This window comes from Anomalospiza imberbis, chromosome 6 (genome assembly GCF_031753505.1).
Source record: "Anomalospiza imberbis isolate Cuckoo-Finch-1a 21T00152 chromosome 6, ASM3175350v1, whole genome shotgun sequence".
In the NCBI taxonomy this organism is placed as follows: Eukaryota; Metazoa; Chordata; class Aves; order Passeriformes; family Viduidae; genus Anomalospiza; species Anomalospiza imberbis.
The window spans coordinates 1,025,118-1,046,075 of NC_089686.1; the positions used below are offsets into that span (position 1 = coordinate 1,025,118).

General features: G+C 52.1%; 3 protein-coding genes across 7 annotated transcripts in view; 1 reads left to right on the forward strand and 2 right to left on the reverse strand.

The window, feature by feature from the left end:
- Nucleotides 1-491: 491 nt before the first annotated feature.
- Nucleotides 492-4,651, reverse strand: FKBP3 (FKBP prolyl isomerase 3). The gene is made up of 7 exons (XM_068192045.1): nt 4,460-4,651; nt 4,263-4,364; nt 4,079-4,186; nt 3,369-3,504; nt 2,397-2,464; nt 1,411-1,508; nt 492-719 (listed from the first exon to the last, which is right to left on the reverse strand). The coding sequence occupies exons 1-7, from the start codon at nt 4,568-4,570 to the stop codon at nt 665-667; spliced, it is 678 nt and encodes a 225-aa protein (XP_068048146.1). The 5' UTR covers nt 4,571-4,651; the 3' UTR covers nt 492-664.
- A 274-nt stretch (nt 4,652-4,925) lies between these two features.
- The window catches only part of FANCM (FA complementation group M), a 50,389-nt gene continuing 34,356 nt past the window's right edge, over nt 4,926-20,958 (forward strand). For 3 of the 5 annotated variants that reach the window (XM_068192030.1, XM_068192032.1, XM_068192033.1), the window contains exons 1-4: nt 4,927-5,433; nt 6,441-6,613; nt 7,465-7,542; nt 8,008-8,166. In XM_068192030.1, coding sequence (XP_068048131.1) covers nt 5,004-5,433; nt 6,441-6,613; nt 7,465-7,542; nt 8,008-8,166 — 840 coding nt within the window. In that variant the 5' untranslated portion in view covers nt 4,927-5,003. Of the gene's footprint in view, nt 5,434-6,440; nt 6,614-7,464; nt 7,543-8,007; nt 8,167-20,958 lie in introns of all 5 variants that reach the window. The other 2 variants (XM_068192031.1, XR_010999683.1) reach the window with 2 other exon arrangements.
- On the reverse strand, nt 9,613-19,792 carry LOC137475077 (heme-binding protein 2-like). Its single transcript, XM_068192035.1, has 5 exons — nt 19,542-19,792; nt 16,450-16,541; nt 15,261-15,402; nt 13,642-13,825; nt 9,613-12,681 (listed from the first exon to the last, which is right to left on the reverse strand). The coding sequence occupies exons 1-5, from the start codon at nt 19,768-19,770 to the stop codon at nt 12,510-12,512; spliced, it is 819 nt and encodes a 272-aa protein (XP_068048136.1). The 5' UTR covers nt 19,771-19,792; the 3' UTR covers nt 9,613-12,509.

Below are 20,958 nucleotides of genomic sequence, written 5' to 3' on the forward strand. Positions count from 1 at the left end.
GTGGCATTGGGCTCCACAGGAGGGCAGGAGGCCTGGCTGGGTGTGGGGCCATGGGTCTTTGGAGTGGGAATGCTGTGGCATTGGGCTCCACAGGAGGGCAGGAGCCCTGGCTGGGTGTGGGGCCATGGGTCTTTGGAGTGGGAATGCTGTGGCATTGGGCTCCACAGGAGGGCAGGAGCCCTGGCTGGGTGTGGGGCCTGGGTCTTTGGAGTGGGAATGCTGTGGCATTGGGCTCCACAGGAGGGAAGGAGGCCTGGCTGGGTGTGGGGCCATGGGTCTTTGGAGTGGGAATGCTGTGGGATTGGGCTCCACAGGAGGGAAGGAGGCCTGGCTGGGTGTGGGGCCATGGGTCTTTGGAGTGGGAATGCTGTGGGATTGGGCTCCACAGGAGGGAAGGAGGCCTGGCTGGGTGTGGGCCCTGCTGCTCTGGGGGCTCTGCAGTGCCCGGCCGAGGAGCAGGGGGAGCACAGACACAAAGAAGGGAGGCACTGGCAGGTACAAACTCTGCTTTAGTGGTGGGGCTGTCACTACAGCAGCGGGGCAGGGACAACACTCGGCACTCATCTCCACAAAGGCACCGCTGTAACCGGAGCCAGGAGTTACAGACACGCCAGCAGGAAGCTCGCTCTGGCAGAAATGGATTCCCGGCAGCACAGGGAATTCTTCATTCAATATCCACCAGCTCCACTTCAAAGAAGAGTTTTGCGTTTGGTGGGATCCTGTAGGCAAACGTTAAGGAAACGGAAAGGAAACAGCCCCTGCAGCGACCCCTCCCTGGGCAGGGAGTCCCCAGCTGCTCCCCAGCCTCCCCCCTGCCCCTGGGATGGCTCTGGCTGGACACCCCGGATCCAGCAAGGAGCTGTCAGGAGGCAGGGACGGCTCCATGGACACACCTTCATTAGCACACCCGGCTCCTCATCGCCCTGAGCTGCCCCAGCCTTGTCTGCAGGTGTGGGGCAGTGCTGGGGAGGTTACACTGTCCAGGCAGCCCTTCAGATCACAGGATTCCAGCACAGGAGAACAGTCCCTTCCCCTTCTCCAGAAGGGTTGGGAAGAAGAAACAGGGCTGCACGGAACAGTGTGGGATCGCTCCTCCACCCCCTACTTCAGCTGTACCCCAGAACCAAGTGTAGCTCTGTCCCTGCTCCTGTTTCCCTACACCGGTTAGGATCCCCATCAGGCAGAAGCAATTGGAAGCAGCTGCAATAGGTGGAAAACAGCAGCGTGTTCCCCCTGCATGACTTTTTCTCCAAAAGAAAAGGGCAATTGCACCGCTAGGAAGTGCCCTGAACTCCCTGAGCCTGCTGTGAGTAACAAGGGACCCCCTCTCCTGTATCCCTGTCCACAGAGCACCTCCTTGCCCCCAGCATTCCCAGGCTCCCTGAGGAGTCAGAGGTGATGGAAGGATACTTGGCATCGGGCTGCCCCTTCTTGCCATAGGCCCACTCGGGCTCGATCTCCAGCTGGGCCTTCTCTCCTTTGCTCATGGTCAGCAGGGCCTCATCCCACTGCAACGACAGAGCAGCTCCAGCCAGAGATGGGACAGCGCAGCAGGGAACGCGGCCACTGCGCTTCCCAGCTTTTTCTGTGGCTCCAGGAATGCCACACAGCCCCAGGCGTCCTCCCCAGCCCTGTGGAACGCTCCGAGGGGTGTTCCCTGCTCCCACACCAGCCCCACAGAGCAGCTCCGTGCTCCCGTGCAATGGGAACACGCATCCCATCAGCATTCCCAGCTTCAGAATTCCCTTCCCAGGGAGGGCCCAGGGGTTGGTGCTGTCCCCACCGAGGGAAGGCTCTGGCACCCACAAACCCGGGATAAACACAGGGATAAACCTGGGCCACTGCTGCTCCTGCAGCGCTGCCCCTGCCCACGGACACAGCCCCTTCCCAGCTCCAGCCCCATCCCACATCAGGACTTCCTGCTGCCCAGCCTGGAGAAAAGGAGGCTCAGGGGGGACCTTGTGGCTCTGCACAGCTCCTGACAGGAGGGGACAGCCGGGGGGTTGGGCTGTGCTCCAGGGAACAGGGACAGGAGGAGAGGGAACGGCCCCAGGCTGGGCCAGGGGAGGGGCAGGGTGGACAGCAGCAGGAATTTCCCCTTGGAAAGGTCTGGCACAGAATAAAGCCCAGGGAATGCAAGCAGGGATGGATGGAGCCCGGGGATGCCATCAGTCTCAGCTGCTGTGAGACACTGACAGGGCTGATCCCAGGGAACAGAGCCTGTGCTCCATGCACTGCCTGAGGAGGGAAGGACTGAGGATGGATGTTCCATCCTCTCAGTGCAATCCCTTGCAGTCTGCCCCCACGAGAAACAGAGCCCAAAACCTGCACCCAGTCATAAACCACAGAACAAAACTGCCCAGGGACTCGGAGAGAGCCCTGAACACTTTACTTACACCTCGGATCACTTTTCCTACACCAACTTTGAAACTCAAGGGCTTGGCTGCTTTTTTCTTCTTTGAACCTGGAAAAGAGCTTTATGTTCATTTTCACACATGCACACTCCACACTTCTGTAGAAAGCTGCCATTACAATCATGCTTCATATAAATAGCTGCTCCTCTAATAGTATTTTTAGCCCAATATCAGATTTTCAATTAATCAGATTTCAATTAATGCTGTGCACTAAAAACATCCTTAACTGTCCAAGCTGCACCAAAGCATCTTTCAAACCCCAAAGACTCATTCCTGAATCACTCAAGTTGACTGTACAAGTCATGGACATATTAAGGAACCAAGAAAATTCAACAGGGAACATACAAGTATGAGGAATTACAGACAGTATTCCAGTGACTGGAACACTGTTCCTGAGTGTGGGACATCACTGCTGGGAAAGCCTTTCCAGTCGGTACTGCACAATTCCATACCCCTCAACCCTCTGATCTGTCACAAAACACCAGCAGGGAATATTGCACACCAGGGTATTCGAACCCCTCTCATTCCAGTGCCTCCGTATTTAAAGATTCACCACAGGATGGCCCCAAGATGTGTTTGTTTACAGAAATTCAGGACACTGCTGGTGCCAGAGTTCCCTAGGCACCATCTCCCCTTTGGGTTGACTCCCCGCAGTCCACATTCCCTGGGGCCTGGAATGCCAGAAGCCAGGGCTGGCAGGATGCAGCCCTGTCACTTGACACCAGCCAGTCCTAAAATACTGCCCTTGCTAGCTCATGGAAAATCAGGATCAGGGAGCTGCAGGGCAGCTCAGCACCACCATGATAAAGCTGTTTGCCGGGAATGCTCCCAGACACACCTTCCAGGGGAAAACCCCTGCCCACATCTGCTGGAGGAGCCCAGGGCATTCCCTCTAGGAGCATTTGCAACCAACCCCAAGAGTTTATGTGCACATTTCTGTATCCATAACCTTACTTGATTGAATATTGGTATCGAAGACTGTCCCATCCTGCAGCTTTCCTGTGTACCAGCAGTGGACAGTGTCTCCCTTCTTTGGGAAGTTGGTTTTATCACCCTTCTTTAAAATGGATTTGGTGTACTTTGGTGGCCCCTAAGGTTATAAAAAGAGAGTTATGACTGGTGGGTTAAATAGTCTCAGATATCCAAGACTGGATATCTGAGACTCCAAGACTGGATTGGAGTCTCAGATATCCTGGAGATTGTTCCAAGACTGGAACAATCACTGAGTTTAAGGCACCCAAGAAGACATTGTTAGTGAATAATGTGTTCATGTTACTGCAGGGCTGCAACATTTGGGGGAAATGCAGCTTAAGGTTAAGGTGGGGCGTGAACACCAGATTTCTTGCTGTAACCAGGTTTTTGAAGACTTAGGATCACACAATCTCCTGAGCTGGAAGGGACCCACAAGGATCGTGGAGTCCAGCCCCTGTCCCTGCCCAGACCCCCAGCAGCCCCACCCTGGGCATCCCTGGCAGCGCTGTCCAAAGGCTCCTGGAGCTCTGGCAGCCTCGGGGCCGTGCCCGTTCCCTGGGGAGCCTGGGCAGTGCCAGCACCTCTGGGGAAGAGCCTTTCCCTGAAATCCCCCTAACCCTCACCCCGAGACAAGCCACCCGTATAATTTGGTTTTCCAGGCGAAACACGCGAGTCGAGGGCATCACACCAACCTCCTCCACAGCCTCCTCAGCCTTCGCCGCCTTCCCCTTGGCCTCCTCCGCCTTGGCCGGCTTCGCCTTCTCCGCCGCCTTCTCGGCGCCGTCCGTGCCCTTGAAGCGCTGCGAGGGGAAGGATGAGGAGCCGCATCCCTCGGCCCAGCCCTGCCCGAGCCCAGCTCCATCCCCACGCCCTCACCTGCGTGTGGAAGAGCTGCGTGTAAGCCGCGATCAGCTGCTCCTTATTCGCCGTCTTCGCCACGTTCTTCACCTGCCCCAGCAGCTTGTGCTCCGCCAGGAACTGCGGGACACGCGCGCGAGGCGCCGTGAGGGGAAGGCCAAACCCAAACCTCCCCGCACACCTCCGAGTTACTGCCGACGATCCCACGGCATTACCGCCTGCGCCGCGTGCTCCTGCAGGAATTTGATGATCTCCTTCTTGGCCAGCGCCTCGCTCCGCAGCTCCTCGGCGCTCCAGGGCTGCGCCGGGCCCGCGGCCGCCGCCATCTTCCCACCCGCCTCCCGCTCCTCCTCCGGAGAGGAGGGCTGGGAGCCGCCCGCCAGGGAGAGGGCCGGGCCGGGAGAGGGCCGGGCGAGAAGGGGAGGCTCCCGCGGCGGCGTCCCGACCGTCCGGACCGTCCCGACCGTCCCCTCAGCCTCGGCCGAGCTGCCAGCGGGGTTCGGGGAGGGGCGCCGAGGGAGGGACAAAATGGCGCCGCCCCGGGGCGCGCCCTGAGCGAGGGCAGCGGCGGCAGCAGCGGGACCTGCCGCGGGCTTGGCGGGCGCCTCGGGGCGAGGGGAGGGCCGGGGCCCGGTCGAGGGGAGGGCCGGGGCTGGGGCCGGGTGGAAGGGAGGGCCGGGAGGCGGCTCCCGTCCCTGCCGGCGGCGGTTTCAAGCGGCGGCTGAGAGGCAGCGCTAAGATGGCGGCGCGCGGGGCAGGATGAGCGGCGGCCGGCAGCGCACTTTGCCGCAGGTGTGGCGGGCGCCCGAGGCCACAGCCGAGCGGAGGGACGCGGGCGGGGACAGCGATGACGAGCTGCTGCTGGCGGCCGCGGCCGCGGCCGACCCCGGCCCGCTGCAGGGCTTCAGCGAGGCGGCGGGCTCCATCTGGATCTACCCCACCAACCTGCCCGTGCGCCCGTACCAGGAGCGCATGGCCGGCGCCGCGCTGCTGGCCAACACCCTCGTGTGCCTGCCCACGGGGCTGGGCAAGACTTTCGTGGCCGCCGTGGTCATGTACAACTTCTACCGCTGGTTCCCCTCGGGCAAGGTGCTGTTCCTGGCCCCCACCAAGCCGCTGGTGGCTCAGCAGATGGAGGCGTGCGGCCGCGTCATGGGCATCCCGTGCCGGGACATGGCGGAGATGACAGGTACGGCTGCTGCCCGCTCGGCGTGAGGAGCCACGGCGCCGGGGACATGCAGCGAGAGAGCTGCCCGAAGGGCCGGCTGCCGGCCTGGCCCGCCTGTGTAAAGGGCGAAGCGCTGCGCTGCAGCCCTGTGGGTCACTGCACGCACGGAGTGCTCTGTGATGCTTGAGCCAAAGAATAATGGCTCTTTTAACGCACCCTAGAGCTGTTTCCGCCCCTCCTTCTCCTCCCCCGGTCACTTTCCTCGTCACTTTCCTCGTCACTTTCCTCGTCACTTTCCATTCACATTTATATGAAGTTTTGCAGCCCCCCTGAGCTGCAGTTTAGTCCTCGCTGCGGTAGCAGCCTTGAGGACTGCACCCATAACCTGTTTTTAGGCCCAGATCTTTCCCGGAGGTGTTTTTTAAATGGTGCTTAGGGCAGTGGGCGTCTTGAGCTTCCCAGCCCTGATTTCCGTGGTTCTGGATTTAATTTTTTATTGCAAGAAATAAAATTGCTCTTCCTTGTCATTATATTGCACCACGAGAAATACAGGTTGGATATCAGGAAAAGGTTTTTCACGGAAAGAGTGATGAAGCTCTGGAATGTTCTGCCTGGGGAGGTGGTGCAGTCACCATCCCTGGGTGTGTTTAACAAAGCCTGGATGTGGCACTGGCTGCCAGGGTTGGGTTGAGCTGCTGGGGCTGGGCTGGACTCCATGGTCTCGGAGGTCTCTCCCAGCCCAGGGACTCTGTGAATATTCTGTGTTCAGTGAGGGTGGGCAGGTGGGTGCCCAGAGCAGCTGTCCTGGATCCCTGGCAGTGCCAGGCTGGACACTGGGGCTGGGAGCACCTGGCACAGTGGGAGGTGTCCCTGCCCATCCAGGGGTGGGATGGGATGGGCTGTGAGGTCCCTTCCGACCCAAACCATTCCATGATTTTGTGTGTCTGCCAGCCCTGTCACTGTCAGATCACGGGCCATACCTTGTTCTCAGCAGAACAGTTCCCTAACGTTGTTTCTTTAATTTCCAGGAGGCACCCAGGCTCTGGGCCGGCGGGAGCTGTGGAACACCAAGAGAGTCTTTTTCCTCACACCTCAGATAATGGTCAATGACCTCTCCCGTGGCACCTGTCCCGCTGTGGAGATCAAATGTCTGGTTATTGATGAAGCCCACAAAGCCCTTGGCAATCATGCCTACTGCCAGGTAGGGCTGGAGCCACCCCACTCTTCTCCCCCAGTTACAAAAACCTTCCCCAAAATTGCTTCCAGGATCTCCATACAGCATCACTGTGGGGAGATTGTCCTTGAGGTCCCTAACTTTGTTTGAAAGACATCCAACATGCCTGTGTGTAGTTATTGCCTTGTTTGTTAGTGATACCTGTAAGGTATTTTTGCAAGGCCTCCATTAAATTGTAATTTTGGTTTAAAAATAGTTTTGGCTGGGAAATGTTAAAAAAACCCAATGTTTTTAGAAGGTTCTTTAGTCAGTTCAAGATTTCTTTTTAAATTCGGGGTTTGTGTTGCTTAGCCAAGAGTTTGTTGCATTATCATGGGTTAATCTCCTGAGAGCTATAGGTGACCTAAAAGTTACTGATACACTGGGGAAATTTATTGGATATTTGTGGAGTTCAGATTACACAGGATTAATCATCCGTTAATTATATTTTTTAGAGTTTTTCTTCAGACTCACTTTTTGACAGCCTACCCTAGTTAATGGGCTGTCAATACTTTTGTTAAATCAAGTGAGGAATAATTTCATAATTTTTCCAGGTTGTTCTTGGTACATTTCCAGGATGCCCCAGGATCCCTGGCAGTGCCCAAGGCCAGGCTGGACACTGGGGCTGGAGCAGCCTGGGACAGTGGGAGGTGTCCCTGCCATGGCAGGGGTGGCACTGGATGATCTTCAGGGTCCCTTCCAACCCAAACCGTTCTGTGATTCAGTATTTTTGGGGTGTTTTGTTAAGCCTTTCCTACTCAGTGGGTATTTTCATTGATGTAGTTGGTAAAAGGAACTAATCTCTTTTAAGGGTATTAATGGATCTTTCCTGTCCTTAGGTTGTGAGGGAACTGAGCAAATACACAAATCAATTCCGGGTCCTGGCCCTGAGTGCCACCCCAGGCAGTGACACCAAGGTGAGCCAAAGCTGCTTGTATGATGTAAATAACAAAGGTTGGGTGGAAGCTCTTTTCTTTTGCCTGAAGCCTCTGCAGGGTCCTGAGGAATTCCACATCAAGACTGAATCCCTTTACAAACCATTACTTGATGAGGCTTGGTGTTTCTCATGCCATTAACCATATATTATTTATTTGTGAGGGTGGGCAGGCCCTGGCACAGGTGCCCGGAGCAGCTGTGGCTGCCCCTGGATCCCTGGCAGTGCCCAAGGCCAGGATGCACACTGGGGCTGGGAGCAGCCTGGGGCAGTGGGAGGTGTCCCTGGATGGGATTTAAGGTTCCTTTCCAATCCCCAAGTCTGGAATTCTATTTCCTGACCTTTCTTTTCAATTTTCATTGTAGATAGTGGGTGCCTCTTCCTAACAATTTTTTGTAACCCCTGTTAAAACATGGAAATAGTTACTTTGTTTTTGTGGCTTTACCAGGCTGTGCAACAAGTTATCTCCAACTTGCTGATTGCTCAGATAGAGGTGTGTGCTGAAGATTCTCCAGAAATTCAGCCTTATTCTCATGAGAGACAAGTGGAAAAAATTGTAGTTCCACTTGGGGAAGAACTGGTAGAAATTCAGAACACTTACATCAAGGTGAGTGACTGCATTTCCTTTTTGGTCAGTGGCCAGTGACAGGAAATGTTTTATTATCTCTGTCTAGACTTGCAGTGTTTATAAAGGCAACACTTTATTCTGTAATTAACTTTGATTATAGGGTAAAATAAGCACCGTGGTTTCAGCTCCAGCAGCTGCAGTTTCATTTTGCACCAGTGACACCTTTTACCTTGCAGTAACTTGAAAAGCTCAGGTAGAAAACTTGGAATTGAATTTTCCTCACCCTCTTTCTGGAGTCTCTGCAGAATTGACACCAGTCCTAAACTGAGGTTTCTGCATTTGGCTGAACTCAGTATTAAGATCTTGGGAATGCCTTGAGGAATCTGTTTGGACTGGAAGATTTTCTTTGATTAAGAATGTTCTTTAGAGCTTTAAGTCATCTGTGAGTGTAATTAGTTCTCCTGGAAGGTTTTTTTTCTTTATTAGTTCATTTGGCCTATTAATTTATTTATTGGTCTATTACTATGATGATGACATCTTTTTTCTTTTTCACCAAACTTTAATGCCCAAATATAAGAGATTTTGGGGGGCCAGAGCTGTTTGTCAGTCAGTTCTGACTTAGTGATCTGTGCCTTCCCAGTAAGATACTTGTTGGCAAATGATGTTACACAAAATACCACTCTGGAAAGTTTAAAATATCTGCTCTTTTTTTTTTGTTTAGAGGATAAGAAGTTAGGATTAAGTTATATATCCAACTGTTGGCCTCAGAGCATATGTTTTTTTTTAAAAAGCCTGGGTGTGGCACTGGGTGCCAGGGTTGGGTTGAGCTGTTGGGGCTGGGTTGGACTCAATGATCTTGAAGGTCTCTTCCAAGCTGGTGATTCTGTGTCTATTCTGTCAATCTGGTTAAAATTAATTGATTTTGGTGTAGCTTTGTGAAGAGCACTGGAAGGCAAACTTGTGAGAGCATCAGCTGTTTTCAGCCCAGTTACCTGAGAGTGTTTAAATGAGGAACTTCCACTGATAAAGGGAAACTTTAAAGTAGTTTTGCATGACTGCAGGTGCCTCTGAAGGCTCTGTTGAGTGCAGGGCTTTGTTTTGGGGTGTTTCACTTGGGGTTTAAGCTGTGGTGAGCACCTTGGTTTGGCTCCACCAGCCTTGCCTGAGCTGCCCTGTGGCTGCAGAGCTTTGTTTCCTTCCTCTGGTCTGGATTTGCATTTCAAGTGCTGCTGCTTTCCTGGAGAGCACGACTTCTAGGAACACCCAGGGCTGCAGGGGAGGTTTGCAGCGTGTGCCAAGGCCAAGCCTCAGTTCTGGAGGCCTCAGCACTTGGGGAAGTGGCTCCTGGACCTCAGCTGCTGGGACTTGAGGTGACCATTGCAAATTTGGGGCTTAAATGGCTTTTGTAAAATCGGAGCAGCATCCCAAGGCAGGCGAGCAAAAGCACCTGTGTGTGCTGCAAGAACGAGAGCCAGGTGTCCTGTGCACAGTAAAATCATTCTTTAATTGTGCCAAACAGTAAACAAGACAACATTTCAGTGTGAGCAAAGGACAGTGTCAGACAGCACAGCACAACAATGCCAGAGGAACTCTGTGGAGATGTCTTTACATACCGTAAGCAAGGCCCTGAGTATCACAATAGCTGGAATCAACTTTTTAGGCACTAACTCTGGTTTGGAAAATACACAGTATGCAGGACAACACTTATCTGTTAAGGCTACATCATTTAATCGTCCAAAAATAGGGGTGAATGCTGATTTGTTATCTCCTTTCATCAGTGGAAAGCTAATAACTTCACATTAAAACTGAAAATCCACGAGTGGCTCCCAAAGTAGAACCACGGATGGATAACAAAATACCTGTTTGAGGCAATCTTGCCTGACACGATGTCATCAGATCTGAGTAACAGTGATGTTTGCTTGGCATTCACTGGTGTAACAACTAAATAAACTGTATTTTGTGTCAGCTAAATGCTGGAGCTGTTGGTCCCTGTGCTCCTGAGGGCCAGTGACAGCTGTTGGTACCAAGCCATAAAGTGTATCTCCAAACTGGAGCTGAAGAAGTTTGTTTTTTTGGGTTTTTTTGTTTTGTTTTGTTTTGTTTTCCAGCAGCAGAAGCCATCTAACAGAAGTCAAAATAAAGAAATACTATCTTGGGATTCACAGTTTGCCATGAAGAGCAGGGAATGCTGGGCTGCAGGTGGGAGGTCAGCACACTCAGACAGATCTGCTCGTGCTTCAGGGATGTTTCTAGAACGTCACCCACGGGGAGCTGAGGCACAGGAGGGGTGGGCAGGGACATTAGACACAGCAGATGCTTTTGCAGGAGAGGTTTAAAATGTGAATTATGTACAAACTGGTGCTCTGTGGTGAGAGGATTTCACTGCTTCCAGGAGCTATCCAACATGTGTTGCACCAAAGCATAATGAGAATTTTCCTCACTGGCAAAAGCAAACAGATGGCAGAAATTTCTTTAATTTGCCATAAAATCTTGTCAGAGATGAAAATTACTTTTATGTGCTCTTACAAAAATCTAGGGGAGGATATGAGAACAAAACCTTTCATTTAATGCCTCCCTGGGCCCTCTATTCAACTCAGTTTTAAAAATATTTTCACTGGTTTTCTGTAATTAAAAGCTTTTAGTTTAATACTGGCTGGCATTTTAAATTTTCCTTCTCCCAGGCTGTGACACTGTATTTAATTTTAGTTTATTTGGGTTTTTTTTCCCCTCTCCATAAAGACTCTTGGTTTTTTTGTGTTAAAACCAAGGCTTTTGTGTCTCTTTTTTATGTTCCGTTTCCTTTTCCCCCTCTCCTTGCTGCTTCCCAAGGAATCTCTGTGCCCAGCAGGCACCAGAGGGCACCTTGGTCCTGCTTCAGCCAGGGCCACTCTGATCCTGCTGCTCAGGGAGAGGTTTTGGGTTGGGCACAGAGCCCTCCCTCCCTGTGGGACCAGGAGGCTTCGGGTTCTTTCAGAAGTCCTCCACCAATCCATTTTTGGAGTTGTTTTTTCACCCTGCTGTGAGTTAGCAGCCACTGGCTCTGCTTGCTGGTCTGTGTGTTGGAATTAAAGAGCACAGGGGTTCTGTTGGAACCCTAAATCCTGTAACCAATAAATAATGCTGGTGATGTGCTCAGTGAATTTTACATAAAAATACATTTACTTCTATTAAGAATAAACTCTACCATCCTGTCAGTAAGGGGAGACATTAAAGGGAGGGATTTTGGAGAGCAAAATTGCTTGCTACCCTGACTCTAAAGTGCAGCAGGTGCTCTTGGGCTGTGTGGAACAGTGGGAATGCTGCTCCCACACCTTCTGGGGGCTCTGGAATGTGGGAGCTCAGCCTCTGCAGCCAGCCAGGCTGGCAGCTGAGGGCTTGTCACAGGGGTGAAGGGCAAAGCAAACGACAAATTGATATTAGGAAGAAAAAACTCTCATGGTGAGGGTGTTCAGCCCCCAGAGGGGCTGTGGGCTCCCCGTGCCTGGGGATGCTCAGACCCAGCTGTGCTGCCTGGAGCAGCAGCCCTGCTCTCAGCAGAGGTGTCTGCCCCAGGTCACTCCCAGCTGAGATGTTCTCTGTGGATATTTGTGTCATTTATGCCATTAACAGCCAGAAGTACTGAACAATTTACTCCAGCTGCAGTGCTTTAGCACCCAGCAAAGCTGTGAGAATGAACTGCTCAGAGAACTGCAGTTAAAAATAACCAGTGTCTCCTTAGGCATGCCAGAGCCAGTCATGGGATTCCCGGGGGGGGGTGTGATGAGGATAACCTGTAGCTTTGCTGTCACCATGTGCATGAGCAGTAGGACTGTGGTGCCTTTTTGGTCTCTCTCCAGACTCAGGGTGCTTTGGTTGGGAGCTTTCTGAGGTAAGCTTTGGGGGACTCTGTGCCACAGCTGTCAGCATTGGCCTGTTCTTACTCCACGCTCCAATCCCAGGGGGCTAAACCTGGTAGCTCTCCTCAGGAACTGAGACCTGGACATTCTTTCTCTGCCTGTGTGAGGTGGGTTTGGTGTGTCACACTGAAAGCCCCCGCGGGGTCTTTGTGCAGTGCCAGGGCTCCAGGATGTCCCCAGGGACCATCCCGAGCCACAGGCAGGCTAGGGATGCCAATAAGTGCATGAGGGAAGAGGTTTCTGCCTCCCTTAGCTGGTCAATAAGATAGATGAGGTGAACGAACTCTTCAAGTGCTAAAGCCCTCCATTAAATGCGTGTGAGAGCCGTCAGAGTGGCCATGGGGATCTGTGGCTGGGGAGCTGAGCTGGGCTGCTTGTTCCCAACCCAGCTGAGAGCCCCGTTGCTGACCTGTGAGGGGGACACCTGAGCTGCCCGGGTTCACCCGGGAGAGGGAGGAGGCTCCGTGGGGCAGCGGCAGCAGGAGCTCAGGGCCGCTGCAGGAACCAGATCTCGTTGTGGCGGTCGGCGGCCGCCGGGTTGGTGTAGCCGGCGATGATGAACGTGTCCCGCAGGCACAGCTCGGGGCTCTCCAGGATGGCTGCCAGCAGGTTGATCTCTCTCATGATGGAGTCTTCGTTGGTGATCCCTCGGAAGCTCCTGCAGCGGTCAGTTCGGATCAGTTAGGGCCGGATCCACAGCTCCCCGACACAGTGGGGGGTGGCTCTGCACCCAGGGAACAGCGACCGGACAAAAGGGGACAGCCCTACGCTGCACCAGGGGAGGCTTAGGCTGGACACGAGGAAGAAGTTCCTCACAGAAAGAGTGTTTGGGCATTGCGAAGGGCTGCCCAGGGAGGTGGTGGAATCGCCATCTCTGGAGGTGTTTAAGAAAAGCCTGGGTATGCCAGTAGGTGCCGTGGTCTGGGTGATGAGGTGGTGTTAGGCCATAGCTTGGACTCAATGATCTCAAAGGTCTTTTCCAACCTAGTTCATTCTGTGATTCATTTCAAACCCACTGTTTTTTCCAGAGCCACTGTGTTCATTTTAAACCCACTGTTTTTCCAGAAATGCCTTCTGAATTACTTGGTTGTGTTTCACCAATGTCCTGACTGTGACTGATCCCAAACCATTTTTTCTTAAAGTTTTCTGTGCCATGTCAGACACTTTGTTCCTGACTACACAGATTAGTCTGAGGGTGTTTTATCACACATTTACGAATTCATCATTTTACCAAGTAATTGATATAAATATAGAATAACCTGAGCTGGGAGGGGCCCACAGGGATGGTGGAATCCAGTCATGGCCCTGCCCAGACCCCCAGCAGCCCCACCCTGGGCATCCCTGGCAGCGCTGTCCAAAGGCTCCTGGAGCTCTGGCAGCCTCGGGGCCGTGCCCATTCCCTGGGGAGCCTGGGCAGTGCCCAAACCCTTTCCCTGTTATAAATTTGTAACCTTTATTTCCTGACCATGCCATTCATAACATAGGCAGCTCTTGCACCTCCTGAAAATGAAGTTTTGCCATTTGCTACTTTTACAAGGTCTAAAATTTATAACGTGGCCAGATTGAGAGCTGGACGTTTCTCCTGTGTTTAGCAGAGGGGAATTAAAGCATTTCTCACCTGCTGTAGACAATGGTGGCAGGCCACTCCTCGATGATGATGTCCGAGTCGAAGGGGTGTGGGGGCTCGTCCTGCAGCACCTCGGGCAGGTAATAGGCCACTGTCACCGCCTGTGTCATCGCCGACTGCGCCTCGTCGGTGTGCACGATGGTCACGATGGGCACGGTGATCCCCAGGTACAGCCCTGCCCACGCACCGGGTGAGAGCGTTCAGGAGACGCAGTGGAAGCTTTGCACGCTGTGCCTGCCTGCTGGGTTTGTGCTGAGTTGTTTCAGTGAGCTCCGGGGGTTAATGAAGGGATTTCACTGGGATGCTTTAGGCAGCGTGGGGTGTGCTCCGAGCTGGAAGTAGCAGTGAGTGCCCAGAGCAGCTGTGGCTGCCCCTGGATCCCTGGAAGTGTCCCAGACCAGCTGGACACTGGGGCTAGGGGCAGCCTGGGACACTGGAAGGTGTCCCTGCCGTGGCAGGGCTAGAACAGGAAGCTCTTTAAGGTCCTTTCCCACCCAAACCTTCTGTGACTCCGTGATTTCCCTGTGCTTTGTAGTTTGTGTGTGTGTGCAAATGTTTGTGCATTTGTGTCCAAAACGCAGCATTTGGTGAGCTCTCCCCTCTTCATGGAGGGCAGGGAGTTTGCGGAAGTCTTTTCCCCCTCCTAAAAGAGTTGTGTTTATCTTCGAACTGACCTTGTGTCATGGTTTAAATATATGGGAACAACATTGCAGGCAAGAGAAGGGGCTGCTCTTTGAGTGAATTCATTGAGGGTTTGCTGTTGTTAAAAACGTTGCAGTAGTTTTTTGCACTGTTGTGTGTTTGGACTGCAGGAGGCAGAGGGAATTTCCCTTCTGAACAGTTTGATAACAACCCTGCTGGAGCTAAAATTACTTTTAAACCACATTAAAGTGTTAAAAGAATGGGGAAGTTACCGGGGGAAGGAAAAGCTTTTGTGATCAATGTTTGTATTTTCTTGGAAAGATACTTAAGGGCTGAGTCAATTGTAGTACAGAGCACTGAGCATGGCAAAACTTGATAGTAACTGGAGGATGAAAAATATGAGAACTGATGTCTGGAAGTAAAAACCAGATTAAATTGGATTGGACACCAGGTGCACATTTTACTGGCAGGCACAGGCTCTCAAGGACATGGTGGATTTGCCATTATTTTGTGCTAAAACTGGATTATCTTTCTGGAAAACATGCTTCAACCACAAATTTGCCATGTCCATTGGGACGAGGACAATTTAATATCTTGAACTAAAGGGAAGGAGGCAGAAAACTCTGCTCTCTTTTGGTATCACACTCTGCCAGGTGATTTCAGTGCTGCTGTGAAAATGAAACCCTGAAAATCCTGTAGCAAATGCCAGATTTACAGCAGAGAGCTTGGAGCAGCCTGGGACAGTGGGAGGTGTCCCTGCCACGGCAGGGGTGGCACTGGGTGGGATTTAAGCTCCTTCCAACCCAAACCATTCCAGGATTTCTATGATTTTTCTGGAAAGGCTGTATCACGGAAAAACATCCCTATAGGGTGTGTATTTGGGAATAGCTGTTCAAAGCATCTGCCTAGTTAGGAGAGAGGGCAGAAATACAATTTCCTAGCTGCTGTGGGATGGAGGTGTCCATTACCTGAGGAGTTCTGCTCACAGATGTACCTCATGAGCTTCATGAAGCCAAGGCAGATGCTCTGCTCGTACTGCTTCTCTTTCATTTTGATACAAGCCCACTTGGCTTTCCCATACTGCCTCTTCTCATAGAGCAGATCTCCCAGCTGCAAACACACAGAGGAGAATTTGGGGCTGTAGTTTATCATCTAAAAACATCAGCCAAACAAATAAATACAAGTTGAGCACAAGAACTGCATCTTTTCAGCTCTCAGTGACATGACCTTGAAAGAAACATGAATTTTAATCCTTCCTCCTATAAACCAAGGAATACACTGCTGATTTTGGATCAAAACTGACTGCAGCAGATTTCTAGGTAGTTCTCCTTTAAAATAAGGATCTGTCATCTTTTGGACTGACACTATTAAATATTTAGTTGCAATTAACACTGAATAACCTTATTTTTTAGCTGCAGTCGTTACAGTAATACTGTAACATTAAAAAATGCTTTCAACATAAACAGTCAGGAGTCCCAAACTTCATTTAAACGCACTTGAGTGTGTTTAAATGAAGCACACTCAAATGATGGTATTTATAAGTATGAATTATTTAAATCTGTTTAAAAGAAATATGGCTAAAAGGTCCTCATAAATGGTTGCTAAAGGTTTTCGTGGTTTTGAATTTAAGGTTAAACATTTGTTTGCACATTTCCTGAGCTGGAAGCAATTCGCTGTACATTAATTTCAGTTTTTTATTAGAGGATAAGATGGGTTTATAAATTGCTGCTTTGTTTCATAATGATCCATGATACAGGAGTACGTTTTTGGTTTTAAAGTCAGAACTTCATCTCTTTCAAGTACGCTTTGCTAAGGTTTTATCAGCATGACTGTAAAGGAGCAAATGCACCAATTTAAGTGAAGAAAATGGGCATTTTATTTCAAATGGCAAAGTAAGAGGGGTTTTTCTTAAATTAATTATGTCTCAAAGGCTGTAATTCCTGGCCATCTTCTGGCTTGCCTGATAGTTTCTATCTCACAAGATAGAAAATTACACATGTACAAGGGATGAGGTGTTCCAAATGAGAGGGAGTGGCACAGTTACAATGCTTTGCACTCGATGTTCAGAATCCCAGTCAGTCAAAAGCCCTTTCTAAGGAGCCCCATTTCTGGGAGCCAGGAATGCCAGCCCTGTGCAGCGGGGAGGGGCAGCAGTACCTTCTCCTTGCGCTGGATCAGGGTGAAGGGGATGCTCTGCCTCTCCTGGGGGTTGTTATTCCGGGTCAGCTGCTGGATGGGCTCTGCCATGTCTGCAACAGAACCACACAGTTCCCACGTGAGACTGCAGGCTGCAGAAACGAGACTGAAAAGTGCTTCATGCCCTTGGGGTCTTTGTCACTGCTTTTGTTTGCTCTTCTCTAGGCCAGGAAAAAGCTTTTCCTAGGAGACATTACCTGGGTTCTGCCCCCGTGCTGTTAGGAACAGGCTTCCCTCTCCCATTCCCTAGATTTCCAGCTACCCAAGTGTCCATGGACAGGTTTTGGCTGGGCCCCATTTCCTGGCCCTGTGCAGGGGACATTCCCAATTCAGCAACTCTTGTGCTGTTGGATTCAGGTGTACCCACATGAAGGAAATTAGGTTGGCTGCTCTTGTTGGCAGGCTCAAGGAAATAGTGCTGTGGGAATGAATTTCCAAAGGATGTTTAATGTGCAAAGGTGCAGTTATAACTGTGGTTGCCCTGACATCAATTCTAGCTGAAGGTCACGGATAAATTCTGCTTAGGAGTTGATCCCTGACAGACAGGCTTGGAAACTGTGGATCCAAGGTCAGTCTTAGGCATTGAACTTCTCTCTTCCACAAGAGCTGGTCCCTTGCCTTCCAGAGCTGAAGTGATGAAGGCATTTGTGTACTTAGAGGATTAGAAATGCGATTTTATGTGCAGTGTTTGACAGTCTGGATGTGAATTCCTGCCCTGCTGCCCCATGGTGTGTACTGGACATGCAGGAAAAAGAGGAGTTTCAGCTCCCAGAGCCCTTTTTGGGGAGTTTGAGGTGCCTCAGGGTCTCAGGGGAAGAGGCAGGATAATGGGGGAAGAGAGTATTATCCATGTTTGAAAGGAGAGGAGAAATAAGATGCAGGAGAATTAACTTGGCCGAGGTCACTCAGTAAATCTGTAGCTGAGCTGGGAATCAAACCTCCATCTCCTGGCATCCAGTCCAGGGGTTTAGCTTTAAGACTATTTGGAATAGTAGAGATCCTTAAACAAATGGGAGGGGAAAAAGCTACATTGTAGTTAAGTGTAAACATTTTTTTCTTTGCAGTATATCACTGGGAAATATTTAAAATGTAACTAATAACTTACATATAAATAGATCTCTTTGGAGGCTGAGGGAAAAATAAAAGTGGATCAGAGCTCAGCACTGAGTTTTCCAAGAATTAGGAAAGCTTTCAGGACTCCAGAAAAGTTAACTCTATTTTTAGATTTCTTTATCAATTAGTGCAAAATGTTTTTTTGCATTCCATATTAATGCAGAGGATGAGGATTACAACTGATTGAAGTCCAGTGGGAAGTTCTGTCCTTCAGTTTATGAATCTGTGCTTTGTGTTGTCCAAGTCTGGAGATCCCCACCTGCACAGGGCCGGGCAGGCAGCAGAGGGACAAGGACAGTTGTGTTTTCTCAAGGCATGGTTTCAGTGATCAGCCAGTGCAGCCCCTGTCCCTGCCCAGACCCCCCAAAATCCCACCCTGGGCATGCCTGAGGGTGCTGTCCAAACCCTCCTGGAGCTCTGGCAGCCTCGGGGCTGTGCCCATTCCCTGGGGAGCTGTTCCAGTGCTGATTCCACTCTCTGGGGGAAGAACCTTTCCTAAAATTCACCCTAAACACTCCCTGGCTGTTCCCTGGGTCCTGTCCCTGTCCCAGAGAGGCAGGGACATGGGCTGCTCCTTGTCACAGGGGGTTCCTCCTTCTGGAAAACCCCCTCCTCCTTCAGCCCTGGACAGGACCTTGTGTTACTGTAAAACCTTGTATTAGTCTAAATTTTAGTAGCATGTGCTGAGTGCCACAGAGCAAAGCTGTAATACTGCATAAGTGTGTAACTAAAACCTGGTCACACACTGCCTTTGACATATTCCTTGGATTTTGTATCCCTCCTCATGGAATTTAGGGATTCCACTGCCAGGCACCAGACCAGCAGGTAATTCTGTGGGAAGGTCCCTGGTTTTCTGCTGCTCTCAGGAGTGTTCAATAGAGACCTTCTGTGCCCTGGGGATCCCGGAGCTGTCAGATTCCAGCATTGCAGACACAAGCCCGTGGCTGCTGGAGTGAGTACAGACACTCTGGGATGGCACTGGGCATCCAGAGACCCCTCCAGGGGCAGGGAGCTCTCTTCAGACCGATCTTACCCTTCTTTTAGCACATTAATTATCATTGAAGCTTTACAGAGTTAAGATGAGACTTCAAGGTGTGGCTGGAAAAGGCTGGACTCTCTTTGCTGTGTTGGAATATAGAAAGAGTTTTTAAAGAACAGTAACTTAATACTGGTAGTGTCCAGTGCAGCCTGGGCAAGGTTTGGCTCTCCCCACCTCGGGGAAGGTGAGTTACCTGCACAGCAGAGATGCTGCAGGTCTCTGCTCCTCTGGCCAGGACAGGGCAGAGTTAAAGTCTGACCGAGCTGAGCCTCTGGTGACTCTGCTGCTTGTTAGGAGTTCTCTGACTCATCGGTCTTTCAGATTCTCCAGTCTTTCTTAAATTTGAAAACAACCGATTTCTGACTAAGATGAGCCTGGGAGCCTCGCTGTCACAAGCAGATCAATCCTTTACTTGTTTACTCTGTGCCATTTTTAAACACGGCTCTCCTTCCTTAAAGAACTATATAGGGGATATTTTTAGGAAGAACGCTTTTGCCGCTAGTCACTTTAGTATTTAATTAGCTCTGAAAACTTGCACTGATTGTTTTTAGTGCGAATAGATCACTTTACTAGGTCTGAAATCTCGCACTGACTGTTTTTAGTGCGAATGGGTCCCTTAATTAGGTCTGAAAAGTTGCACTGACTGTTTTTAGTGCGAAGAGGTCTCTTAATTAGGTCTGAAAACTCGAGCTGATTGTTTTCAGTGCTAATAGATCCACCCCAGCGCTGCTGCAGCCGCTTCCCTGCGTTATGGGAAGCTGTGCATCGCCCTGAGTGAAGCTTTAGCTGCTTCAGAGCCGGACTCCGGTGGCTCAGACTCACGCAGGACTTGGCTGGGTGTTCATTGCCGCGTCCCGCAGCCCCAGCCCGTTCCCGGGGCCATCCCTAGTCCCGGCCTTACCTCGGGGCACGTCCACCTGGTGCCCCCGGCCGACGTTCTGCCAGTAGCTCAGCAGCCGCTCCTGCTCCTCGTCGTCCATGCGCTCGGCCGCCTCCTCCTCCAGGCTGCTGCCGTGGCTGTGGTACGCCGAGTCGGGGCTCTCCTCGGCCAGCCCGTCCAGCTCCTCCAGCGTGATCGCGGCCGGGCCGCCGGGCCCCGCGCCGCCCATGCGGCACCCGCCCGTCTCCATCCCCGCTCCGCGCCGCGCCGCCGCCGCGGGGCTTATCAAGGGACCGGGACCGGGGGCGGGGGCACCGCGGGCACCGCCTCTGCCCGCCCGGCGCCGGGCACGGACGGGGCACCGCGGGCACCGCCTCTGCCCGCCCGGCGCCGGGCACGCACGGGGCACCGCGGACACCGCCTCTGCCCGCCCGGCGCCGGGCATGGACGGGGCACCGCGGGCACCGCCTCTGCCCGCCCGGCGCCGGGCACGGCACCGGGCACGGCACCGGGCACCGCGGGCACCGCGGGCACCGCCTCTGCCCGCCCAGCACCGGGCACGGCACCGGGCACGCACGGGGCACCGCCTCTGCCCGCCACGGCACCGGGCACGGACGGGGCACCGCGGGCACCGCCTCTGCCCGGCACGGCACCGGGCACGGCACCGGGCACCGCGGGCACCGCCTCTGCCCGCCCGGCGCCGGGCACGCCACTGGCCATGGATGGATGGATGGAGCCAGGGATGGAGGGATGAGGGACCCGCCTCTGCCCGCCCGGCGCCGGGCACGGCACCTAGGCATGCATGGATGGATAAAGCCAGGGATGGAGGGATGAGGGACCCGCCTCTGCCTGCCCAGCGCCAGGCAGGGATGGATGGAACCAGGGATGGGGGACCCGGGCAGGGATGGATGGATCCAGGATGGATGCCCGCTCCTGGTACCTTCACCCCGTGCTGCAGGGACCGAGCAGAGCAGAGCTTAGACAAGTTTGTGTTCTGGCTGTTTTCCCACTCATTCCCTCTCTCCCAGCTGTTCTCTTTGTCGTGTTTTCCCCACTGCTCTTCATGTTCCATTAGTCATTCTTTATTGTGATTTTATTTTGCTGCCTTCAAACCACACTTTAAAGACAGATCTTTCATTTTATTTAGGAGATCTCTGAGGTCTTGCCAAAATATTAGGAGTGCAAAAACTCTGGGATATTTTGTTACTGAAGCCCAACTTCGGAAGTTTTCAGCTGTGTAATTTTGCAGTTGCTGAGACAAGCATTTGAACGAGGGAGATGAGCAGCCCTGTTATGGGGTGGATATGGCAATTAAAGCAGGATCTGGATTTGAATCAGGAGTTTGTCTGGACTCTGTTGTCTTTTATTCCAGATTTAACATGGAATGGTTGCTCTGGCCCTTTTTGTGCAGGCAGGAAAGGGAATCCTGGGGCATTTA